The sequence below is a fragment of the Notechis scutatus genome, chromosome Z (assembly GCF_049901735.1).
Source record: "Notechis scutatus isolate UNSWTSFEM ecotype Mainland chromosome Z, rNotScu1.2, whole genome shotgun sequence".
Classification (NCBI taxonomy): Eukaryota; Metazoa; Chordata; class Lepidosauria; order Squamata; family Elapidae; genus Notechis; species Notechis scutatus.
In genome coordinates, this window is record NC_142025.1 from 102,289,973 (window position 1) to 102,317,093 (window position 27,121).

The window sequence follows — 27,121 nt, forward strand, 5'->3', positions numbered from 1 at the left end:
TACTAAAAGAATAAATTAATAACTTAGGTCGAACAGGATACTTCGGAAGTACCAACTTATATAAGAGGTCATTGATAAAGGTACTACGTTACCTAACCATATGCCAGTCTTTTCGTATGGTCTCACTTTCATCGCTTTCTTTTAACTTCTTCTGAAGAAGTTGCACTATTAGGCAGAGATGTGAAAACACACAAATATTCAATACCAAATACCTCTGGTAATTTGCAGAGTACTTTAACTTATGAGAAGGGATAAAAAGCTGATATGCTTCACTCCTGTTTAGCTTTTATTTTTCCCCCCCTACATGCCTAAGGTTCTTCTTTGCAGAGGAAGATTAATTAATAAATTAAGGAATGAACCAAAAGAAAGACCCCTAGCAATAAAACTGTGGAGAAAAACATGAGGATTAGTTTTAGTTGTTCTTTACATGATTTTATAAATGACTGTCTTACGAAGTTTACCAGACTTGAAACCTCCTTTTTTTGAGAACTCAATAATATTATCTTCCCCTCTTTTACTAGCATTAAATTATATAACAAGCTTTTAAATATTTCCATTACAAAAGGACCTCTGTGAAACAAAACTTTATTCAATTGGTATAATTTCTATTGACAAAATAGTTTAAAATATATCCCACATAGGATTGCCATTTTTGATGTAAAATATCATAAATGATAGTTATATAAAATCACAAATTAAAATATCTTTTGGGTTGTAGATTGCATTCAAAAGGAATCTATGCATGTTCATGCTCTGACAAGTGGTTTTTTGCACATGCTGTTTTAAAGAGCAGCTTAATGTTATTGCATCAGTGATAAAAGCATAATCAAGAAAATACATGAAGCTTAACCCCCCCCCCAAGTTTCTTCTTAGTAAATTCACTGCAAAAAAATCCGTTATACAGAAACAGTCAAATGCCATCTTGAGCATTTATAAAATGCAGCAATTCCATAAGACTGCAAAGTGGGAGAAGATCCAGATTCTAATTTCCCCAACACATACAATTAGTAAATAATGTTTAAGAGATATAATCGGGTGGGATTCTACCAGTTTGCACTTATTTGCTAGAACCGGTTGTTAACATTCTAAGCAGTTCGGAGAACTAGTTGTTAGAAGAAATTACTGGTCTAATCCTGTAAGGAAGGCAGGAAGGAAACATTCTGGTGTTGCTTACAGAAACTGCCTCTCCGTTAACCCTTATTACATTCTTGGCAGGACTAGACTTCCTGTCTCTGGAACTTCTCTGGAGGTTTCTTTTCCCCCTTTGCTGGTACTTTGCTTGTGTGGAGTAACCATTCAAAGTTACAATGGCACTGAAAAAAGTGACTTATGACCATTTTTCACACTTACGACTGTTGCAGCATCCCCACAGTCATGAGAGGCCAGGCGAGGAGATGCGTGCCTCAATGTGAGTGATGTTGAGTTGGCCACGCCCAGCCAGTCACATGACCACCAAGCCACGCCCACCAACTAAGCCACGCCCACAGAACCAGTTGTTAAAATAATTGAATCCCACCACTGGATATAATCCTCTAAGAGGCTTCTACCTGGAAGCAGGGGGAAGTGAATTAATTGCACAGTTATTTAGACCCTGGTTCCTTGTCAACTTTACGTAGTTAACAGCTACAGAGACACAGAGAAATGCTGGAGGAATATGATATAGTTAGAAAAGTACATTAAAATATAAAGAAAGCTGCTAAAACATCTAGGCATCTATCTAAAAAGAGAGAGAAAATGTAATACATACACCCTGTTTCAAATCAGTAAGCATGATTTATATGCAGAAATAGAAAATACAACAAACCTATTAGAAAAAATGAATCCAAAGAAGTCAGCTATGTGGAAGATAATGATTTTCAGCAACTAGGTAATGTATGAGGAATCATGTGACTGATCCCACAAAGATCTTCATTTGCCATGCAGGTATTTGCAGAAAGACACACCGGTGTATCCCAAATTCTGTGTCAGGCCAACTTAATAGGTAGCATTTACATTGTTTTAAATTAATTATATTATTAATAATAATCAACTCTAAGGCAAATACACGCCATTCCCCAGTTGCTCACACATTGACAGCAGATATAAAAGAGATGCTTATCTGCATACACATTTACCACTGAAATTACTATCTTGTAGATTTATTTTTGCTTATCTCAAACACATATTCAGCAGTTTTTCTAGAATTCTCAGCATAATAGTATGCAAAACTGTAATACTGGTTTAGCACTTTACCATTACAAAGAAGCATGAGACTCACATATATTTTATGTGTAGTTATTAGATGTCAATAGTGCTAGATGCACCAACTATGAAAGAACCATTTTTTTTCTTAATATGAAGTATTGGTTATTAGTTTTTCCCTCTATTTTGCCCATTTTTCTAAATATAATCAAAGTGCGTATGCATTGTTGGTACATTCCAAGAATTTGTGTGTGTGTGTCTGTGTATGCATACATTTGTGTGTGATTAGTACGTGCATACATTTTGTGTGTGTGTGTGTGTGTGTGTGTATGTGTGTTGGAATGTGTACACACATACACATACACCATGCATCTAATCAAAGCATCTGAAAGAATGTTGCAAATTTCTAGAACCCCATCCAAAGAAAGTAGGGTGAAAAATCTAACAATATGGAAGACAATTGTAAACTACTCTCTATATACACATCTGCATGTTATATAAAATCAAAATGGGCTGCACCATTAAAACATTTGTTATCAGCAGTCCTAGTCATTAAAGAAAATTGAACTAGGTTCAGAATTGCAATCCAAATGTGGATTAAAATACATTTATTTTATTGGTAACTAAGTATAATTTTGCTGTTTGGGGGGGGTGTCATTGGTTGAAGCAATTCAGTACATAAACACATTTTTAAACGTTGTGTTCAAACTGTTACCAATGGATTTAAGAACAACTGCACTCAATATACATGGAGGGAAAAAACTTTCATTCATAATCCCATGAGTGACAAGAGTTATCATCAAAAGTGGTTCTTAAGTGGCCAATGATTAAGGTCAGGAATATAATCAGCTCATTGTAGGCAGCAAATTGCAATTCTATGGTTGGCACCAAAAAGATATTTCTTCCTAATAAGTTTTTCACATAGCTTTCACCTTGATCTGTTTCATTTTCATTTGCTTCTTTTCAAGTTTTTTCTGTTCACGGCGCAAGGCAGCCTCCTGTAGGAAATAAATTATTGGTTTTGTATGACTATTGGATTCTGTGTTTGATTGCAGAGCAAAGTCAAAGACACCAAGGAAATGTAGCAGATTGTTTACTGTTATGAGATAAATACTAATTACTCTTCCACACAAAAATCTGCCGCTACTACTTTGGAACTATGTGGGTGATCAAATGCTTTCAATGCAATAAAAAATGGATCTGCTTCCAAATGGATCTCTTTTTATAAATACAGAAGTATTCAAGCACTGAATTAGATACCATTTCCCCAGCCTTGGCAAGATTAATTTATAACTTCCTAAGGAACCGAAACTGGCCCTTAGATCCCCTGCTTGATTGTAAACTATAAAAGAGGGCTTTGCTGCTACTAATAGAATTGTACTACACAGAGATGCTGGTCTTACGCAGAGCTAACAGTAATGGGATTTGATGGATTTTGGCTTAATATGACAATGTAAATCAAACACAATGTTTTCTGAGCCATGATTTGTCATTTAACTCTGTTAGTGAACAAGGTGATTACAGCTTATTGAAGGCTGTAAGCGTAGTTAACATATGAACCTAGCTAGAGAATTTATCCATATAAAGCAGGATTATAAGCCATGCATCTTACAACAGAAATACAAGCAGAGAATTCATCCACTTTAAAGCCTGAAAAGGAATTACTGGTACTATAGTGTCCACCAAACAAACCATGAAACAACTGCCTTTCTCCCTCTCCAGAAATAAGATGAGGTGACAATGTCTGTTGTTACTCTTTCCAGGAAGACTTCATACTCAGCTACTACAGGCTTCTACAAATAACTTGCCCAAAACAACTTTAATTAAGACAAAGGATTCTTCTTAGAAAATCATGTGAAAGTTAGAAGTCTTATTATCTCCTCTAAACATATTAGAGGTAGTTGTTGACTTATAACCATGCATTTAGTGACTGTTCAAAGTTACAACAGCACTGAAAAAAGTGACTCACTACTGATCCTCCAACTTATGACCATCATGGCATCCCAGGGTCATATAATCAAAATTCAGGCACTTAGCCATCGGCATATATTTATGACATTTGCAGCACCCCAGGTCACATGATCACCATTTGTTTCCCAGCCAGCTTCCAAAAGTCAATGGGAGAAGCCAAATTCACTAAATGACTTCCCAATTCATTTAACAACCGCAGTGGTTCATTTAACAACTATGGCAAAAAGAGCATAATATTGGCAGCGACTCATTTAACAACTGCCTTTCTTAGCAACAAACTCTGGTCCCGGAGTTGGGGACTACCTATAAAAGACTGCAATTAGTTTGGGCTTTGGGCCCCGTTTAACATGGGTTGGCCAAATTACAGAATGTACATTTTTCCTCCCAGACCAGAAAGTTTAATTGTTTATAATATTAACCACTGGAATCTTCAACATTCTGGAAAAAAGAACATGTGAGCAGGTGACACTGGAATGCTTTTCTGCAGGGGGATTATACATATTTCTATAGCAATAAAAGATTATATATATTTCTGTAGCATATTGCTTGTAGCACTAAGTGCAGATATCTTTGAATTGTTTTTGTTTATATATGTTTTGCTCATGGTTGTCGGGCTGGTGATGATATAATTTTATAGTGTGAGTAAGATTCTTGCAAGGAGCAAATTTATAGTTTGATACGCAGAACAAAATTTCTCATGCAAGTTGCTAGCCCCATGTCAATCATTTTATGGTAACGATCTTAGCAACTTCCCTAGTTTAAAATGGCTCCTATAGGCCGAGCATGCTTCTTCTAATATAGTAAGCTTATTGAACAAAATACCTCTAGACGACGCTGCTTTTCTGGATCTTCCTCATTCATGATTCTCTCCTTCTCTGCTCGTTTTTTCTCTTCCCGGCGGGACTGGGCAGCCTCTTGTCTTTGAACATGAGTCAGTTTCAGGAAATTTTCTTCCACACGTGCTCTATTTTTATCTGCTTTCTGTTTTCCCTTTGTCCCAAAGCAAGAAGAAATGCAAAGTCATATATATAAACACATAGTACAGCAATCAGCAACTTTTTTCAATTGGTAGGAACTATTGTAAGATTCCCCATGACAGTATGGGCATCAAAAACCTAAAACATTTATTAATGTCCCAACTATTTTGATATTTCATGCAAAAACATAAAACTCATGTAAGATTTAGTTATTTGCAAGATTTCAACTCTTATAACAGGTTCTTTTTTTTTAGTTTCGAAGTGAATTAGTGCCATCTAGTGGAGTCATGAACAAAGGTTTGACATAATACATCAAGCAATATCATAACAAATTATTTGCAAAGATAAAATCTTCAGGAATTTATTTATTAGAATCTGAACCTGAATTGGGTTTGAGGCTCCTATAACACATTGATCTAATAAAATATTTGTGTGAGACAAATGTGACTTTGTATCATTTATTACCTTATCATTTGCTGACTGCTTGTTCTGGAGACTCAAGACAGTAGTTCCATGCAGAGGGAAGAGCGAACAGCTCATATTTAAGCTCCCAACCCTTCCTTTCTTAGATTTTGCACCCAATCCAAGATATGGCTAATTTTTACCATAAAAAGAAAGAAGCTCCGAACTCATTCATATTGTGGAAAAATGGTCCAAAATTCCGGTCCTCTAAAGGTACAGCTTTAAGGTACGACCACAATTTGGATCAGGCTTTCCATTACAAGAAAGTTTGCTGTTAAGTAAGTCATGTATGATTTTGCAACTTTTTTTCCTCACAATTGTTAAGTGAATCCCATTATTGTTAAGTGAATCCCATTATTGTTAAGCGAAGTGGTTTTCTTCATAGTTTTGCTTGTTGAAAGCTGGCTGGAAGGGTCTCAAATGGTGATCTCATGACCCAGGTCATTGCAACTGTCATAAATACAGGCCAGTTGTCAAGTGTCCGAATTCTGATCATGACTGTGGGGAAGCTACAACACTATAAGTACAAGGACTAGTCATAAGTCACTAGCAATTGCTAAACAAATGGTAGTAAGTCAAGGACTACTTGCAATGTTAATGATGATGCATTTTCCAATACATCAAGCTTTCCAAACAAAATCTAATGACTTGTTTAATTTCAATAGAGATGGTGTTTAATGATAGTAATAAGCTGCTCAGCCATAAAATTAAAACATGATTGCAAAGATTGCTAAAGAATTTCTTCCAAGTTCAAGGTAGAAAGTGCAAATGAGGTACATGAGAAAAAAAAAGCCAAGCTTCAGAAATAAGTTAATTAGCTGTGATTGGGAGATTAAAAAAATACCTTAAAATCATTATGAAAAGCTCAATGAAAATGTAAAAAACATTCCATATTAGAATAATTTGGAAGGGGGTGCAAAATAAACCTAAAAATAAAAGGGAAAATATAAATAGAGGTATATAATATAGACACATTTTCCTCTCACACTGTTGTAACTCAGGGCATTCTTTAACATTAATGGAGTGAGAGTGACACCAATAAAGTTATTTAGAGAATGCATACTTAACTATGCCATTTTCTGTCATTATATGTGATGCCATCCACCAATTCAAATAGTTTTAAAAGAAACTGGACAAATTCATAGAAGATTGAAATATCAGCAGTTACTCCACTTTACAAAGATACTAATTTACTCCTAGACTATAAAAGTATATTTTGAAAGCCCACTGCTAAAGACCAAAAGGAGGAGAGGAATTTCAACTTCCTATTCACTTTGTAACATTTTTGAATACATCCAACAGTCCCCTGGACATTGATGCTGAGTCAATTTGGCTGTTTGGAATGAAATGGTGGTATAGAGCAGGAAGGAATACAAATGTACCTGAGACATAGATTGCATGGATTTTAAAACATTTTCATTATATGAGTCATGTATGTACAATTAGCATAATGATATACTAGGTTAACATAAAACTTACTTCTCTATTCAGACGGAACTTTTTTGCTTTATCAATAGAATAAATAACCATGTTCATCAGTGGCAGCAGAGCTTCCATGTCTTTGGGGGAAGTGTTGCCCGAACCTGGTACTATAAATAAGAAGGACATTTCTGTTCAGTCTTATTGTGAATTAAAATGTATAGGGGTGTACAAATAAGAGTCACCATGATGCAGTGGGAAAGGCCCTGGACAAGGACTGGGAAGTCCTGATTTAGTCATCCCTTAGAGATGGCCTTGGGTGACCTTGGCCCAGTCACTTGCTTTTCAGTCCTGAATTAGTATCAGACTCTATGACAAGCTGGCTGAAAAACAAAACTCATTGCATCATACACTGATAAGCTTCACTCTACGACATAAGCAAGAGCAAAACAAAAGACTCTGCAGCTAGGTAGGATAGATATGATGAAGGACAACTCTAGGAACCAAACTTAGAAATTTTTAATAAAGTCACTTCATCATTCTAATCTGCATTTATCTGTAACACTCCTGATAGAATTATTGAGTTGCTATGGTAGAAATTCATATACAGTGTAATTAACAATTATAGCAATTAAGAGATATTTTATTCTACTTAATATTAAATGTTAGGCAGCCAAGTCAATTTACGGTATTTTTAAATAGCCAATAATAGCGGTGTCTCTGGTAAAATTCCCATAAACCCACCATCTTTCCTTTCTTTAACTACATTTTAACCCCATCCTTCTGCCAAATTATAATTGGAGCCAAACAAATGTTAGAAATATAATCGGTCCTAAAGTCTAAGTTATACTCTGATTTTGAGATATACTCTCAGGGGTAACATTCTATGTTTTCTAAGGAAAGCTATTCAAAACAGGAGCCTATTCTTACCATTAAAAGTAAATAGCAGTGTCTTTTTAGTTTCAGGCAGTTTCAAAGGCTGGCCTTCCCTGGATGAGAACAAAAAGAAGCACTGGTAAAGGGATTTTAAAAACCACCAAAAAATGGCAACAGCAATATCTACCAATAGAAAGTTACTTCATAGTAGGCTCCTATATTGGGTGAAGCTGCACAAGCGTGACAGCAAAGGTTATCTTACAAGATTATAAATTGTAAAATTTCTTGCAAGAAGGAGCATCGTTAATCTATGGCAAGGGTCTTCAAACTTGGCAAGTTTAAGACTAGTGGACTTCAACTCCCAGAATTCCTGAGCTAACATGACTGGAAGAGGAATTCTGGGAGTTGAAGTCCACAAGTCTTAAAGCTGTCAAGTTTGAAGACCCCTGATCTATGGCAATAAAAAGTCAGGAGTCTGGTAGCATCATTTGTAACTAATATATTTTATTAGAAGGTCAATAAAATAATATTTTAGAAACCATTATTCATGCTGTTTGTTATTGTCTTTCAGCCTCCTGAAGGGCCTAACAAAAAACACTTATGATCCTGGTAGAATTTCCCATCATAAAGCCCATTGGAAAGCCAGGAGGAGAAATCTGGCAACAGCTTCTTTGGTCATTATCTCAAAAGATTTAGTCACCAGGAGGTACCATTCTAGAGACACCTCTCCCATGTAGGAAGAACAGAATAAAGGAATGCAGGATCTTCTTCATCAGCAGCAGAGGATCTGTAATTTATGTTATCTATTGAGCACGAAATAAGCTGTAATAGATCCTTCTCTGCACTTTGCCATAATTAAATGTAATAAACATTTGTGGTACTTAAATGCTGTAATCATTTAATGCAGCACTATCTATCTATAATGGCATCTGGACAATTATTGGAAGAGAATCCATTGCAAATGCTCATCTTTCCAATAGCTACAATAGGTATTAATAGTTGGGATAGCAGTATCACATTGAGCTCTTTTACTTAACACCTTTGTTCAAACATGTCTAATACTTTATTCAACATACTGTAAAATATGCTCTATTGCTGAAGGGATAATCATTCCCAACTCATGACTATTGTAACCAGAAATGTACAATACAATACAGTTGTCAGAGTATGGTTATTAAACTAAATTTCTCCTCTAATTTCCCTTGTGCAAATTTTAGTGCAATATTCATTTGGAAATACAAAAGCATATTTTGTGCCATACTCACTCTTGCATAAGTTTTGGACCAGAAAACTGGTCTGAAAAATGAATTGACTCAATCTTATCAGCATAATGTGTGAGGAAATGGATCATCTACCAAAATAAAAAAATATTTAAAATATTAAACATAGCAGCATATCTATCTATCTACACACACACACACACACACACACACACCATTGGGAAAGGCTAGCAACCATTTCCCTGTCTTCACTGTGTATGCAAAATACAGGTAGTTGTCGACTTATTAAAGCAATTGGGAGCTGAGTGTCAGTCAATAAGTGATGTAGTCATAAAATGCAACTACACAATCTCTGCAGTCCTGACTGCTGTCATTAACTGAACCACAGTTGTTAGGCAACAAAACTTCCTGCCAGCTCCACACAGCCAGGTCAGTTGGGAAGCTAGCATAAAAGTTACAAGTCCCAGGCAGTTTACAAGCAAGTCAGCAGCAGGTAAATGGCTGCTGCTAGGTAGGATAGGGTGCGAGAGGATACATAAGGATGCAAGGAAGGTGTGGGAACACTCAAGAAGAGTGTGTGAGGGAGGCATGGGAGGCTTGTAGAAGGTGCAAAGGGGTGCATGACTTGCACAAGTGCAGAGGGGCTAGGGGAGATTGCACAGAGGAAGGAGACTAATCCCAGCATTTTGCAATCTGCCCTGTCAGCTTAACCCATTAACTTTCTGGGGAAACTGATAAGAAAAGTTGCAATTGGTGATCACAGGCGCTACAACCGGTTGTTAAATGTGAGCCTGCTGCCAAGTGCCCAGATTGTGATCATTTGACCACAAGGATGCTAGGATAGGTAGAATTCCGAGGATTGCTTATAACCACCATTCATTCAGCAGCATCCTAACTTCAAATGAAAGATTGATAAATAAAGAACTACCTGTAATTTGATAATATTTCCAACAACAGTCTTGCTGAATTAGGGCAAAGTTCTAAAAATTCATCCATGGTCTCTAGTGACAGTATCAGCAGTAAACTATCTCTGGAATTGGAGATTTTATTTAACTCTCATTTTCTTTGACAGACCTACCAACTATGTGGTTTTTTTTAAGCAGAAATTAATTCCACGAGCTTAGTAGCAAAACAAGTATGTCATGGCTTTTGTCTATGGATGAGATATGGCAAGGTATGAGTCATCAACAGTAAAAAGCAAAGCATCAACAATCAGACTGACATCATAAATTAGAAAGTTATCATGTAGCTCATATCATGCTAGAGATATTCTCTAGGTATGTTTGATTTGAGTTCATCAAAAGGAATCAAGTTGAACTAGCCAGACTTTGGGTCTGTGAAAATGCTGTGTACAATCATTATGTAAAACCAAACTGTGGGACAAATGAACTAAGTATACATTTGCCCAGAATTATTCAGTATCTTCCTAGAACAGCATGATTTGGGGTAACCTTTGTTTCAGACTTAACCTGTTATACCCTATGACAATACATACAGCACTCATTTACCAATTATTCTGCAAGCCATATGTTTATTTCCAAAACTGAATGCTCAGTTTTTCAGAACCGTTCAAGATAGAAAATACTTCATTTTAAAACAAATAAACAAAACGAATAAGGGTTTTCCAATGCCCAGCAATATGAAAATTTGTACTCTTAATGCTCTCATGAGAATTGAGCATTATCGCGACTTTAATATTTTAACTATTTATTTTACATTACCTTTGTATCCATCATTCCTTCTGTGACCTCACCCATTTCCGATAAGATAGCCAGTGCTTCTGGGAGCCCGTACTTTGCCCCAGTTTTGGGTTTATCGCTGCAGAACTCACTCTGCCAAAAAGGAATTGCTATGTCATAAGGTACATCTGCTATTTCTTGCACAGTTAAATGTCCGATCAACCTAATCCAAACTCTGAAATTGATTTAGGAACTTAACAGTTAGAACAGGGGTCTGTAACCTTAAACACTCAAAGAGCCATTTGGACCCATTTCCCATAGAAAAGAAAACACTGCGAGCCACAAAATCTGGGTGGGCGTGGCCAACTCGACGTCACTCACTCCCACCTAGTCACATGACCACTTCCCCAGCTATGCTTACCCAGGTTTTGTGGCTCCCAATATTTTCTTTTCTCTAGTAAACTGAATCTCTCTCTCTATATATATATATTTCTTCTTTCTCGCCTTTCTCTTTCTCCCTTTTATCTCTTTCTCCTTCTTTTTCTCTCTCATCTCTCTCTCCCTCTCTCTTATCTCTCTTTCTCTCTCTTCTCTTTCTCCCTCTCTCTCCCTCTCTCATCTTTCTTCCTGTCAGCTTTCTCCCTTTCTCTCCCTCTCATCTCCTCTATCTCTCTCTACTCGTATGTCTCTCTCTTTCTTTTTCTCATTTCTCTCTCTCTCATCTCTCTTTCTTTCTCATCTCTTTCTCCCTCTCTCTCATCTTTCTCCCTTTCTCTCCCTCTCTCATCTTTCTCCCTTTCTCTCTCACTCATCTCTCTCTCTCTTTCTTTTCTTTCTCTCTCTCTCTCTCTCTCTCTCTCTCTCTCGTGTGTGTGTTCTTCTTGAACCATTTCCCAAAACAGGCGAGGGTTGGGTTTTTGTTTTTTTGCTGAAATTGTTCTTTCTTCTTCTTTGGGTGCTTTTTACCATATGATTTCAATCAAGAGTCATTTCCCAGATAAATGAAGCTCTTTTTTCCCCCTGCTGTGGTTCCCTCTCAGATGATCTCACCACTGGCTGGCCCCGCCCCTCACCCTCTCCTCCCACTCACTCCTCGCCTGCCCCAGGAAGAGAAGGGCAACAGCGACAGATGGAGACTCACTCCATATTCCAGAGCAGGATTGAAGCACCCCTCTACCTGCCTCTTTTTCTGGCCCTTGTTGTTGCTGTGCGCACCTTGCACAGTCTAAGTGTGCTGTGTGAGGCTCTGCAAGAGCAACGAGCAGCCATGGAGGCGGCAAGAGGAATATGGGGAGATGCGCAACTTTCTCTCTGCCCCAAGACATTGGCTGGGCAGACTGCGGATGATGCTGATCACTGCTCTTGCAGCACCTCGTGCAGCACACTTAAACTTAGCACACTTCACAATGGGGGAGACTGCGTCCTCTCCTCCTGGAGCCCATTACAACGCAGAGCATCAGCTGCAGCCGGCTCGGCCAGTGTCTTGGGGCGGAGAAAAGCCGCGCATCTCCTCCAGTGGCCGAGGTGCGCACAGCACCAACAAGGGCTAGAAGAAGAAGCAAGTAGAGGGACGTTTCACTCTCACTCTGGAATACAGAATGAGTCTCTATCTGCCGCTGTCGCCCTTCCCTTCTCAGGACAGGCAAGGAATAATTAGGAGAGGAGGTGAGGGGCGGGGCCAACCAGTGGTGGGATCATCCAACAGGGAGACACAGGAGAGGGCCCAAAGAGCCACACATTGCTGACCCCCGAACTAGAACAAGACCCTGCTCAACTGATTACACAAGAATAATTTGTTGCCTTTAGAGATTGTGAGATGTTCTAAATCTGGAATAAAAGATCTCACATTCCAGCATAATTTTTCACGTTTAAAAAAAAGATTACAATAGAGGTTTTAAATCCCTATGTTTGCTGAAAATAAAGATACATATAAATTGAAGATACATATAAATGAAACATAAAAAGCCCTTCCTTCATAAGATCTGTCCCCAAAAGTTGTCATCCCAAGCTACATAATGGTTCCCTGCCCAATTTAGCTATAAAGTTAATTAACTAGGTTGACATTGCAAATCAGACTTATCACAAACTAGAGAATGATGGCATAGAAGAACATGAGAGAAAGAAAGGACACGAGTCAGAGAAATCTGCCAATAGAGCTAATGTAGTGACAAACTTTGGTATGTAAGTACAGGTAGTCCTTGGTTATATCCATTTGTTCAGTGACTATTTAAAATTACAACAGCACTGAATGATGGTCCTCAAGAGTTCTGGCCATTACACCTTCCTCATAATATGTGATCCAAGTGCCTGGCTTGTGATTATGACACTGCAGTAATATGTAGTCGCAGGATCACAATTTCCAATGTTCTCTGCTGATTTTCCACAAGGAAAGTCAACATAGTAGAAGCTGTCAGAAAGTCAGAAGTCACCGTCATATAAAGCCCTTGATTAACAAACCTGCACGATCCTCACTTAATTATAGTTGTTCGGACTGCCAGAACTGCTGTTGCTAAACTGCAGTTACATGATATTGCACTTTATGACAGTGTCACTTAGTGATGACAATTCTGGTTGCAATTGGTGTCGTAACCCAAGGACTACTCCGTACATTTGAAACGGCCCCATGTTGAAACACATTGAGTAAATTCAGAGACTGCATACAATTAATTATGAGAAGACAATGCATTTACACAACACATAGTTAAGACAGTCCTGGACCATTTGTAAGGCTTCATACGTGTTTTAAAATTCCCTCATCTTCCTTCTTTAACTCCCAATTTTTTTAAAGTGCTTCCCACAGCTCCAATACATACCAAGTCCTGCATTTCCTTCTGAAGCCGTACCAAGGCTTTTCTTGTCCCAACAGCGAAAACGTAGGTATCCATATCATCATCATTCATAGTAACTTTTATTTGCTGGATAACACATGTAATAATAAGCACACATAGGTTATTTTGCATAGGCAGGTTCACTAGTACAATAATAGTTTGATCATATCGTAAAAAAATAGAATGATCTGAATAGCAAATGTCAATTTAGCCAAGACCAGATAATGTTTAAGGAGAGCCCCAAGATTATTCAGAGGATCTCTAAAATACACTATAGTATTTTCTCAGTAAAAGAATAATAACTGCAGAATTTCTTAAAATAATGAAAAAGGCAGACAGTTTCTCATCTCATGTATTTTCTGGAAGACACATTTTGTTTCATTTCATATAATATTGTAGAATACAAGTAGTGATCATTTACCGACAGTAATTGGGACAGGAATTCCAATGCTAAGCATCACAATAGTAAGGCTGATGTCATGTGACTGCATCAATTTATGAAAACGAACAATCCTGAATGCTGTCATGAGGCACATCCCATGTGTAAAGCATCCCATGATCAAGTGGTTGAGTCCTCCTGCAAGTGTCCCCATTGAATCTGCTTGTTTGAAACTAGCACAGAATGTTGCAAATGTTAATCACATGACTGGAAGATGCTGTGATGTCATAATTTCAAGCCGGTTGCCATGTGCCTAAGTGATCACATGACTTTAGGGACATTGTAATGGCTGCAAATAGGACGTGTAATAAGTATCCTTTGTTCAGTGTTGTCATAACTTCAATCCCTAAAACAAGTGGATGTTAAACAAGGACTATCTTAGTATTATTAGGGATCTGTACTGCTGCCTACTTTTATTTGCAGCATGCCATCAGAATAATATTGGTCATTTCCCAGAAAAAAAAAGTCTCCAATCTGATTATAAAATGTGCATATAATATACTTATTTTGATGCCAACTGACACGATGATAAAACCCACATGCTTTGACTCTGAATTTCTATTAAGACACATGCTGCTTCTGGAATTTAAAATAAAATGTCAAAAACTTAAAAATTATTTTTGCAGCCATATGGGCTACAATGTGAACTTTTATAAAGAAAAAACAGAAAACAGTGACTCCCACTGTGAGAGTAGAAGCATCACATATTCAGACCTAAAATTTTAATACACTAATCAAACAAGTGTTATGAATATAATTCACTCAAGCTATTTTTGATTATAAAATTAACACATACCACTTGGTCACAGGCTGGCCTCATCATGCGTGCAAGAACATTCAGCAAGTCTTGTCTCTTAAGAAACTGAAAAGTAAAAAAGTGAAAAAGTGTGAGAACTTCTCATCCCTCCATTAAGACTGGTAGTTCAATGAACATTCCCAATAATAATAATAATAATAATCTGTGCAAAAGATATGTTCTGGAGTTTATTTTAATGTACTTTTATGCCGCTTTTCTCCCACAGAACAAGGCATCTGATACATATTAAGGACCCAGATGGTGAAAATTAACTTCTACAGTCCAGACATCAAGCAAGACAAGATATGCTCAGATGTACTTCCAGACTATATACAGGGCCTATCCATAACATCCATACCTAGGAGAAGCTATTAAGTGAACAAAATTAGAGTACAAGATTTTATTTTAGGACTCTTGCATCGTGCTGCCTTTTCCCAGGGAAAATGGGAAATGAGGAACTCCTATCTTGCTAAGCCACTGGAGGAAGGAATGACTCATTTTAGGGGATATGTTTTATTTACTTGCTTCCATGTTCCTCATGAGAAAGTGGGTGAGATAGAAGACGTGCACAATGGGCTGTAGGAGTACTCTAAACTCAGTTCAGATATTGCAAATTCAGAATACTGTTGTTAGCTGTGACTAGTTATATGATACCAGTTCTTGCCAACTGAACTAGCTTCTTCTCTTCTTAATATACAGTTCAGCCTTGATTATTGAAGTTTTTTTTGCAAGGTATTTAATTATTAAATGTACACACTGCTGAACCTTCAAGACCAGTGCTGTATCTGCCAGGTCATTTCATGTGCCTACAACCTGAGATTCTCAACACAGATACTGGAAGATAAAACCTTCACTTTCAAAATCCTGACCTCTGAGAGCCTTGCCTGTCATCTATGATTTTTTCCCCCCAATGTCAGAAGAATAATTTATTCTGGCTCCAAGGTTTCAAAAATTTCTATCATTTTAACATTCTTTCAGCACAAGCATTCATTGTTGGTAACCCAGTTTTTCCTTTTTAATACAGAGAAAAGTAATATTGCTGCTATTTCCAAACAACTGGCATTCCAGGAGCTTTGTTGGTTTATTGCAAGACAATCCACTGCTAGAGTTGGAATTTCTTATACCTTGAGTTGGATAAGCATGCCTTCACAACACACTCTACCGGAACACCACAAATTATAGATATGTTCATTCTCTTGGTTCAGTTTGCCTGTACTTATAGCTTCTTTGTTTGTGCCATCATCACCTTGAAAGAAAGGATATACCAATTAATGGGCATTTATTATTTATACTGAGCTGCTGTTGATGATATTCCCAGTGAGAGCAAATTACAGCAACACATTATGCAAGTATTGCTGCTTTGTTGTCGTCTTTCAGCCTCTTCTAAGTGCCAGCAAGAACCTTAAAAGCTTTAAATGACTTTAATCACATAGGTAAGAATTTGCTTTTACCACAACTTCTCTCTCAATTCATCTGCTTTTGACTGATCCCAATTCATCATTTTATGCAACACTGTGATAGCTCCCATAAAATACTGCCCGCTGTTTTGTTACTCCTCTGTGATCTAATGATTTTGACCCCCACTGTCCTCTATATAATAACTAATTCTCTCTCTGATCTCTTTTTCCTTCCAAAACCTTGAGTCCATAAAGTTTAAGCAATGCCATTTCAATTATGCCATTTATCACCCACTATTCAGTGTTCAGTGTCTCAGTTCCTCCTCTCATTATCCTCCTAAACTAGTTCTTTTATGCTAAATTATGGTGATTCCATACATTTGATACTTCACATCAAGCAACAGAAGGGCTCTGAAGGAGATTTAAAACCTGACTAATTCTACACACCAATTAATGTTCCTTGTTTTCTAAGCCCTCTTCCTGAAAAAACTACATTATCATATATACTACCTTGAACTGCACTAACTCTAAGAACCCCTGGATTTTGTCTGTAATTTTGTTTTCATACAAAAAAGGGAGAAGAAGGTAAGGATAATTCATAAGCCAACTCACCAACTAGTGCAAAGTTACTTTCAAGCAGTTCTCGATGACTACTGAACCAGGCCTGGGCCAGGCGATTGTTCTTATTCTTTCCAATGATATAGTTCATGATATAAGCAAGGAGTCCAGTCACCATTAAAATTTCCATGTAGTAACTCTCCCAACTATTTTGAAGATGTGCAGGCACCTGGTGAGTGTGACCTTTGTTAAAAGCTACTCAATTTAAAGTGGGGGGGGGGGAACCATTTCCAACCCAAATCTTGGCTCTTCATTATAATCAGCATTAAGGTTTTATTAATTTAGCAATCAGCAATTCTAACTCCAGGCACAGAAAAAAATACTAAATCAACATAATAATATATTCTTATCATAAATTTATTTTAATCCTCTGAAATACCACTGAATGCTACTGAAATACCAATAAATGAAAATATTTATAGTTCAGGGTTGAAATGAAGTGTCTTTGGTGCTCTCTAAGCTTGGCTGTTTTCTTGCAGGTATTTTATTACTCAAATTACAATAGCAGAGATGATGTTACCTAGTTTGGGTAATGAAATGTCTACAAGAAAACAACCAAGCTCAGAGGGCATCAAGGATCCTTTACTGCTGAAATACTGCAGTTAAGAATTATTTTCTTTAAGTTTATATAATTTCACTATGATTTACTATAGTTCAGCAAGGCTTTAAGCATCTAGACTTTGCTCTTTAGCTTTAATGTCCAAATACAGAGTGATACTATGAATACCAGTATTTGCCAGGGTTTATAATTACCTTTGGAAAAAGCCCCCTTCCATCTATCACCTCCATTTATCAACCAATTAAAGTCTACCAAGAAAAGTTCTGGTGCTTTTGAAGAATTTGGGGAGAGAAAAAACATAAATGCATAAACTATGTTGCAGGGGAGGGGGAGAGAAAGAGGTAAGTAGGGATGTGTGTGTGAATGCTTGTGTACACACATACACATACATGCAGAGAGAGTCTATCTGTATTTCATTCAAAGTAAAGATACACTGATGATTGCAACCTTAATTATAATAATTCAGGAGAAAACCTAATATGAGACATTAATTAGCGATTACGTATAACTTTTCATAATCTCCACTTACATCAACAATAGTAATAGGATCCTTATTTTTGCCAAGAGATGCATCAGGTTTTTCTTCATAACCTTCAAATTCCTCATCATCATATGGCTCACTTTCTGTATCACTTTCCTGCAATAAGGCAAAATGCACAGAAATATCCATTGTTTCAGGAAAATGAGATAGTAAATATCTTTTAAACATATCTTCTGCTTTTTCTATTTAAAAGACAACATGTACATCTTTACTAATTGATGATTGATTCAATCACTTGTCTACATGTCCACAAGTTCTCAATATCCAAGTCAATGTTGTCCCAAAAGTACTTTTCCAAAAGGCAATTGAACTTTCTGGAGTTTTTCTCTGAAAATGTTTCACTTCTCATCCAATAAATTTCTCCACTTCTAATTTACTGTAGGACAAGGGTGTCAAATTCATTATCACGGCAGTGCCACATGACATAGCGTGACTTTCCCCCCCTTCGCTAAACTGGGTGTGGGTGTGGCCAGTGTGCGATGCATCCAGCCCACGGGCTGCGAGTTTGACAGCCCTGCTATAGGGAACGAAAGGATTTATATTCTTTGCAGTCATCTGGTTGTTAGCCTCTGAGGGCCAGTCATTATTGTTAGCTGTCTGAGAGTCATTGAGGCACTTGGGGGGTTATCTATTTTCTCAGAGTAACCTGAATCAGAGTGTAAATGGGTGTGGAACTTTCTTGGGACTGCTAAAGGACTGAATTGTAAACAGGAGATAGTTGGTGTTGTATCCCTCCCTGTTGAGAAAAGGCCATTCAATTTTAATCTAGATTCTCTCTGTGTAGAATATGAACTTTGCTGTGTTCAAAAGAACAAAACATTTCAAATACAGATGGGACTGCTAAATCTTGTCCTAATGAATTTGTTCTCCTGTGTTGTGCCATGCATTTATAAAGTGGTTTTGTTTCTCCAATGTACTGAACATATCTCGCTGCAAAGCACTGCATATACCACATTGTTTGTGTGTGGGTGTTTTGCCCTTCAGCTGGACAAGCTTCTGCCTTGATATATTCCTGAGTTTAAAATGTGCACATATCTTGTGTTTCTACAACATATGGAATACCAACATTGCTTCATTTGTTGTTCTCTTTGTCTGTTATGAAGGAGCTCCTGTCAGATCTTTTTATGGATTTGATGAAGACCCAATCAGGAGAGCCACATGTTCGGAGAGCTTCCTTGATATGTTCTTGTTCCTTCTCTTTCCCCTCTTTGCTAGTAGGCAAACGTTCAGTCCAATGATACATATTGCACCATAGAGAGTATCTTAACTTACTGCACCCCTGTATGATCTGCCAATTGTACAATGGCAGATAGGAAAGCACTCCAGAGGGTTAACGTCATTGCCCAGAAGATCATTGGTTGCCCTCTCCCCTCTTTGGAAGAGCGTTATAGCTCCTGCTGCCTTAAGAAAGTTCAAAACATTCTCAAAGATCCATCTCATCCGGGCACTTTTTTTTTCTGAACTATTACCATCTGGCAGACGGTACAGAATAATAAAAACAAGGACAAATAGGCTGAAAAACAGCTTCTATCCCAGGGCAGTAGCTCTGTTGAATTCTACTATGTAGTGCAGTGTTGGTGCAGTGTCGGGGGGTTTCAATTCAATATGTGGAGTGTGAAGGATGTGTATTTGTGTTTATTTTCATGGTCATGGTCATGGTCATGATGTGCTCTGAAGCTGGTGTTTGATTTTGTTGTATGAGGTGCAATGACAATAATATAATAAACTAAACTAAACTAAACTATAAGGATCCTGATTACTCCCAATTTGTGCTCCGGTGGATGGCAAGAATGAAAATGTAAATACTGATCTGTGCATGTAGGTTTTCTGTATACTTCATTGTTGAGGCTCTTGTCTTCTTTGATGTATATTGCATAGTCCAGGAAGGCCAGATTATTTTCTTTAATGTCGTCCCACATAAACTTAATGTTTCTGTCCACAATATTTATGCATTCACATTGTGGAGAGCAGGGACCACTTGTTTGAAAGAGGGATCAAAGAGGTTATGCATGTTAAAATTAAGCAGCCCCCCCAACAGAGATGCAATACCACCAAACCTATTTACAATACAGTTCTTTCAGCAGTCTCAAGAAGCTTCCATACCCATTTACACTCTGATTCAGATGACTCTTATGATATAGATAAACCCCCAAGAGGCTTCAATGACTCTCAGAGAGCTAACACTAATGATTGACCCTTAGAATGCTAACGACCAAGTGATTGCAAAGAATATAAATCCTTCCATTCCCCTCCAGTCAGCTAGAACTGAAGAAGCTTCTTGGATAAGCAAAACATTTACAAAGAAAAAAGCCAAGAAAGTCCAGTTGCATTATGGAAAAGGCATTTTGGGAATTCAATCACATGAGTTCAACTAATCAAAGAGTGCAATGCCCAAAAGTATGCTACAAATGCAGCAGAATATGAAGCACATTGATATGAATGCCCATGCAAGAAAACTGGATTCCTAATTACAATCTTCTACTTAAGCATGGGCAGTCACTCAGTAACTGAATGTCGAAATTCAGTTCTGTGGGATCATATTAGAAGAAGCTTGGCCAAATGTTTCTTGACTTTTTGCTTAAATTAAAATGGTAGGAATGGAAAGGAGACCATTCTCATTTCTATTCTTATGTGTTTCCAATCACTAATTACCACTAAATCATGCTTGCAAAATTTGGCAACAAAATGATGAATTTTTGCCATTTCAGGTGTGGAGCTGAAGGGTATTAAGAATGAAAATAGGATCAGCTCAGCTCCCTGAAGCTTCTTGTATTACCTCCCTCAATTTTGAAACCAAACAAACAAAAAGTCCCAACAGCAAAGTTTCACAGCCAAAATTAGCTATTTTGCTTCTGAATTTCAGTAGTATAATCATAGGCTATTGGAAGATCACAAATTACAAGTTAGAAGGTTGTACATAGTTCACTATTGTTCAGCTCTTAGAATATGATATACATGATGCTCTGGCCTAGTAAATTCAATACAAGAAGGAAATACAGATCGACAGTTTATAAATTGATCATATATAGGATTGCTCTGTAATCATCATGGAAAAGTCTATGGCAAGGACTATTACAGGAATACGGAATACTTTCCAAATCACATGCAAGATCCAGACAGATTTTAATTACAGGCATTAAACTATATCTACAAGAGATATATCAAGCCACAGCTTATATATGGTCAAGATTGTACCATTAGAATTCAGCAGAGATTTCTGTTTTTTGACAGTCCTTCTGTTACACTAAACTGTACAATGGTTATCTTAAATCTCTGGTAAACCTAAAGTATCTACACTGAACTTTTTTAAAAAATCTACAACTTCCATTAAAGAAATAAAAATTGATCCCGTTCCTTTGCTTACATTCTAGCTGTTCTTCCTGCAGCCCTTGGAGCACCCAAAAAATATTTTTTTTAAATGCAGCTTCTGTCGACAAGCATGTTTCCCACTCCTGATTTAATAGATATTTGGAGCTATCTGATGTTCCAGAATTGCTTAATTACAATAATTATGTATATATCAGATGAGGCTACACAAATTATGGTCTCACTCCCATTATAGCTCCAGCATTCTGTGATACTGTTCAACACAAGTTTCCTTGCTGATTTTTTTGAAATCAAAATCTTATTTTGCCAATGAAACTGGCCAATTAGCACTGAAAATAACAAACTAACTTGTTTCCATTGTTTGTCTTACTTAGTCTTAAGCATATCAAGCTTTATACAGTGGCTTAAGTTTTTTTTAAAAATAAATTATATAAGAAGATATACACCACAGATGCACACAAACTAAAGAAAATACACAGTATAACTGGATTTCGTAATAGTCTTATAATTTTTATCTTTTTGCACCAAAAAACACAAGGTAACTCCTTCATTTCACATCACCTGTCCATCAGCATCCTCAAAATCAAGGCCTTCATCTTGTCCTTCAAGTTCTATTGTGGCTTCCTCCTCTTCCTCTTCTGCTGTAACAATCCGCTGGGGAGATTCTGTTGCGTCAATCACATCTTCAAATTCAGCAAAATCATTATCATCATATTCCACTAAGTCATCGTCATCAAACTCCTCAAATTTGGCCAAAGAAAGACCCCATGGGATAAAGAATGTAGCCACTAAAAAGCACCAACTTCTCATTGTTGCTGGGGAAGAAAATACTTGATAAATAAAAAATAGCAAAGGTCAAAAATCTTTCAAGGTCAAAATATTTATTTTCTTTTAATATAGCAGTGTAACAATGGGTCGGTTTAAAACAAACTAGAAAAAAAAGCACTATATCACAATCAGTAATTCTGCAGTGGTAAAAATAGGTCAGTTTGAAAAAAATAGAAAAGGAGTACTGTATCGCAATCAATAATTGTCTCATCTTGCACAGCACTTTCAAAAATGTAATACCCAAAATAATAATAATAACAATAATAATAAAAAATAATTAAAATCATAAGTTTCCTCCATGTGCACCTAGTACTCCCTCTGCCATTTTTTTTCTCCACAAAAACCATAGGGTGTGGGCTGGATTGATAGCAAAGTGAATTTTCAACTAATTTGTTATTTATCATTAGCAATCAGAACTTATAATAAAATGCTGCAAATTACTTTTTCCTAATAATAAGCCATCATTCCATGGAGATCTTTTCCACAAATATCTTTTTTTTTCTAAAGCAATTTAGATTAAATAAGATTAACAGGAACTGGAACTAAACCCCAATAATTAATAGTGCATTCCACAGAATAAATGTATAATATATTTTATAGCCATCCTGAATTTACTTTAGCATTACATGAAATGAAAACCACAATCTTCTGTAAGAAGGGCAAGATATGACTTTCTAAATGTTGAATTAAAGTTCTGGGCATCTTTCCCATATTGGATAATGATATTTGAGAATTTTGTTTAGATTTTTTAAATTTAGATTTATTTAAAATCCTGCCTTTATTATTTTCGTACATAATTCAAGACAGCGGGCATATCCTTTCCCACAACAACAACACTATTGGACTGAGGGAGACTGATAGTCTCAAAGTCAACAGCTGGCTTTTGTGCCTAAGGTGAGACTTGAACTTACAGGCAAGAGTTTCTAGCATGGAGCTTAACTACTAGATCAAACTGGATAATACTCATATTAGTGTTATTAATACAGAAATAGCAGACGTGCTACAAATAAAATAATACATATCCCAGATTCCCTATTTTCTTTTAAAATTGCTTTATGAAAAAAGATAATCAGAAGGATTAACTAATCCTATGGATCGCTGAAAGAAATTATATAAGTTCTGAGGTTTAAATCAAGGGTCTTCAAACTTGGCTTGGTTTAAGACTTGTGGACCAACTCCCAGAATTCCTGAGCTAACATGACTGGAGGTGGAATTCTGGGAGTTGGAAGTCCACAAGTTTTAAACCTATCAAGTTTGAAGACCCCTGGTTTAAATTATTTTGATATTTATTTATCTATCTCCAACCTGCCTTGAAACACAGAACAGGCACACAAACCCCCCTCCCATTAAATTTATAGTAATAAAACATTACCACAGCTATCTTTTGAGCAGTGAAGGAATTAGAATTCTATTACATCTAAGCCTTCAGGATATGAACAATTTAAGACAGAATAGACTCAGACAATCAGTAATCATATGCATTTAATGAAACACTTTTTAAAAATGTCTTTTAAATATCTCAGGCTTAGTTTCACAAGTTTAGGATTGAGTTTATCAGAAATTAGCACCCAAGATAGCATGGTAACATGTAAATAGGGAGTGGGAAAAAGGTAGTTCAGAATCTACTAGTATAATGTAGCTGTGAGTAATAAATTAGCAGTGACTCCACACTTTTTAAATTTGTCATGCTTTAACAACAAAAGGATTCCTACCCTGAATCTGACTATTTGAATTCCTGAACTGTATTATGTTTCATATGCCCTGAGACAAGGAAGATGTTTCATATCTGGTGTAGAGATGCTTACTATACGTGTCTACCAGCATCTTTTTAAAAATCATGTTTATCCAAATAAGCAAGTATATCCATGCCAAACCCATTGATAAGTATATCCATGCCAAACCCAAACTACTTATTAATAAGTATATCCATGCCAAACCCAAACTTCTTGGGCTCATATTTAATGTAAACAATGCAACCCTATTCTTCCAGAACATCAAAAACATTATTTCAGTTTGCATGGCTGCTTGCTTATCATGCAACTCTGGACAATTAACGGATATTTTTAAATTAAAAAACACAAAGGAAATCATTATATAACACACTGAATGGAATTCACATTCAAAACATTATTGGTTTGCATAATATCCAGGCCTTCAAGGACCTTTCTTCAAGGCTAGCAGGTCTCCAATCATCCAAATTTCAAGGGAATGTTGTACAATAGGGAAGGCATAGTAACAGAGAATCCCTGGCAACTGAGAACACATGCCTCCTGATCCCATGAGATGATAGTTTAATTGATGAGGCCTGAAATATGCCAACGCTTTGTGTTTTGTTGGAACAGCAGAGATAATTGGATACAAATAATTATGCAAATATCCAGACCTTGTGCTATTAAGGACTTTTCCAGTGACTACAAAAAGCCTTGAATGGCAGTGGAATCTCACTGGCAACCAGTGCCATTCAGGCAACAACAAGCATACCCATATGTAACCCACTACTGCATTCTGGACTAAATGGAGTTCTGAGTGGTCTTCAAATAAAGTCCCATATAATGTGCACTGCAATCCTCTAAATGCAAGGTCACTGAGGCATGAGTGACTATGAATACGGTCTCCTCATCTAATAATGGGGCCCTTTGGCACAGAACATGGATTTATGCAAAGGTCCTCCTAGCTATGTCTGTATAACTCCATTCAGAACTAAAAAGGAAAGATCTCCAGATCTAGATGATTCTCAAAGCCATTTGGTCTTGCTAGAGTTAAACTTCAGACTGCTCCTTTCTATCCAGACTGCTCCCTACTTCCAGGCACTGAGACAAAAATAAAATTGTGCTAAGATTGAGAGACAGGTCTGTAACTGAGCCCGAATTACAGTCACAAGTCCAGGTACTATATGACTGTATTTGAATTTACCATTATTTTTTACAACAGTCATTAAATACCAGGATCTTTAAGCAAATCTATTTTCCCCAGTGGGTGTTTTGTAACTATGAATGGTTTTTAAATCACCAGTTATAGCCGAAGACTGTATGCATACAACTGGGTATCAATCTTTTTCTCCTCACCCATTCAATCCAAAAGTGATTGTATTATGTGACCATTTGTCATTATAATATGAAAAAACATGAAAGCAAAAAAATAAAAATAGTTAAGAGTCAGGTGATATACAATTAAATTATACTTTTAAAAATCTGCCTATGTCCTAGCTTTGTCACTGAAAAAGTAACTCACAAATCCTTGTTTTTAATTTTAATTTAATTTTCTTCTTGAAAATTATAAAACCCATTCCTTGGACCATTAACCAATATAACATAAAAATAGCATAAGAAATAATAAAAAAAATTGAGAAGAAGAAAAAGTATCAGTCCAACTCATTGTCCTTTGTAATCAAGTTATATTTTGAACTAGAATTTGAACTAAGAATCAAATCATTCTATTGGCATAATAACTTACACATGCAGTTAAGTTATTGCAGAGTATTATACTTACCCAATGGCCACTGTATGATTAATAGACCACTAGATTCTATTTAAAAAACAGCATACTGTAGTTTCCCAGTAGTCCTGACACTAGCATATGTTTGACTTGAATGGATAATTTATTATTTAAATAATTCAATCTTCATAGCATGTTGGTTGCAATTTTCATATTTATTTCTGTGATCAAAGGCTTAATGATACAGATTACTTTCCAGAATGCTGAAATACAACTCCCACAATTCTTTACCCCTTCCCATGTTAACAAAGGACACTGGGAATTGAAGTCCCGTAACTCCTGGAGAAAGCATCAAGCTGCCTAACCTGCCTAACCTCAAAGTAGTTGATGGATTTATGGAAGGTGTAGTTTGGCACACCCAAAAATTACCAATGTTAGGATTTCAAGAAGGCAGCATTAAATTTCTGAGCGCGTGACGGATCTGACATCTCGCTGTTTCTAACATTATTATCACTGAAGGCTACAAAAAAAAAACCCCACATATACCCTCAGGAATTTGATAGCCTTTTTGTTTTTTTAAAGCTTTATACACACAATTGTTTCCTGCCCGTCTGTACTAACCAGCTTTCTAAGTTTCCATTTTTATTATTTCAGTTTAGCAAGATGTGTGTGAAAGGCGTCCGCAGGACTGGCCTAGATACCCCCCAAAAAGGGGTGTGTAAAAAGCGGTGGAAATGATTAGTATATCCAAGCCAGATCTCCAAGGGAGCCTGTCCCAACCAGAATAAATCACCTTCAGCCATTCACGGTGGCCGGGATTGCCAAGAGTGCAGTTCAGTTCAGGTCGTCTGGAGGGAACGAGGTGGGGAAAGCTAGCTTCGGTGCCAACCTCAGGCCCAGCCCACACCTGTGAGAAGCAAACCCTCGTGTACAGCCAATTTGGGGCCGTTTTTCCTCTCCCAGGACGTCCACGTCCACGCCTTTCCTGACTGAGGAACAACATTACTATTTACCTTACTATCTAGCCCTACAAGAGAGAGCTCCCTCCCCTCCCACCCACCCCGGATCTCTTAAGTCCTCAAGCCCTCCTGCGCGATACCTCAGACCAGGGTTTTAGCCTCTCAACGTCCCCAAGACCAACTCGCTCTTCGGCTAGGTTGAACGATCCCAACAGGGTGGCTTTTTTTTCCGCCCTGCCGTTCTTCCCCGTAACATACGTCACTTGCGTAAGGCAGCGCATGCGCCTTGAAGTTGAAAGAACAGAAAAGGGAAGTGGCCGAAAGAGAAGGATGCATTTTTTTTTCCACACTGCCCTTTCATATTTCTTCAAGAAATGATGTCGATTCAAAAAAGAATTAACAATATATAGAGTCTAAGAATGAAAAAAGGGGTGAGGGAGGAACCTGTATTTTTATAGATTTGGAGAAATAAAGGATGCGCTATGCTACTCTAAACTTTCTAGCTCTACGCTCCTCTCCTTCGGAGTTTATGGCTGGTGTATGACGTCATCACGGAGCGCTGGGGAGAGAAAAGGCCCGCGGTTTGAGGACGATGTTTATGTGCACAGG

The 27,121-nt window shown here is 37.2% G+C and overlaps 1 protein-coding gene across 3 annotated transcripts; it reads right to left on the minus strand.

Annotated features, from left to right (window-relative positions):
* Positions 1-568: 568 nt before the first annotated feature.
* CCDC47 (coiled-coil domain containing 47) lies at positions 569-26,763 on the minus strand. Of its 3 annotated transcripts, XM_087945724.1 has the most exons (14): positions 26,653-26,763; positions 26,347-26,460; positions 21,852-22,105; positions 17,952-18,059; positions 16,858-17,032; positions 15,973-16,094; positions 14,849-14,914; positions 13,599-13,700; positions 10,828-10,938; positions 9,152-9,237; positions 7,941-7,999; positions 7,071-7,180; positions 4,975-5,142; positions 569-3,179 (listed from the first exon to the last, which is right to left on the minus strand). In XM_087945724.1, exons 2-14 carry the CDS (start codon positions 26,354-26,356, stop codon positions 3,099-3,101), a joined length of 1,452 nt encoding a protein of 483 aa, XP_087801850.1. In that variant the 5' UTR covers positions 26,357-26,460; positions 26,653-26,763; the 3' UTR covers positions 569-3,098. The 3 variants fall into 3 exon arrangements, with proteins under 3 accessions (XP_087801850.1, XP_026525448.1, XP_087801851.1); XM_026669663.2 differs by lacking the exon at positions 26,347-26,460; XM_087945725.1 differs by lacking the exon at positions 26,653-26,763 and having other exon boundaries at positions 25,608-26,460.
* Between the last annotated feature and the right edge of the window lie 358 nt (positions 26,764-27,121).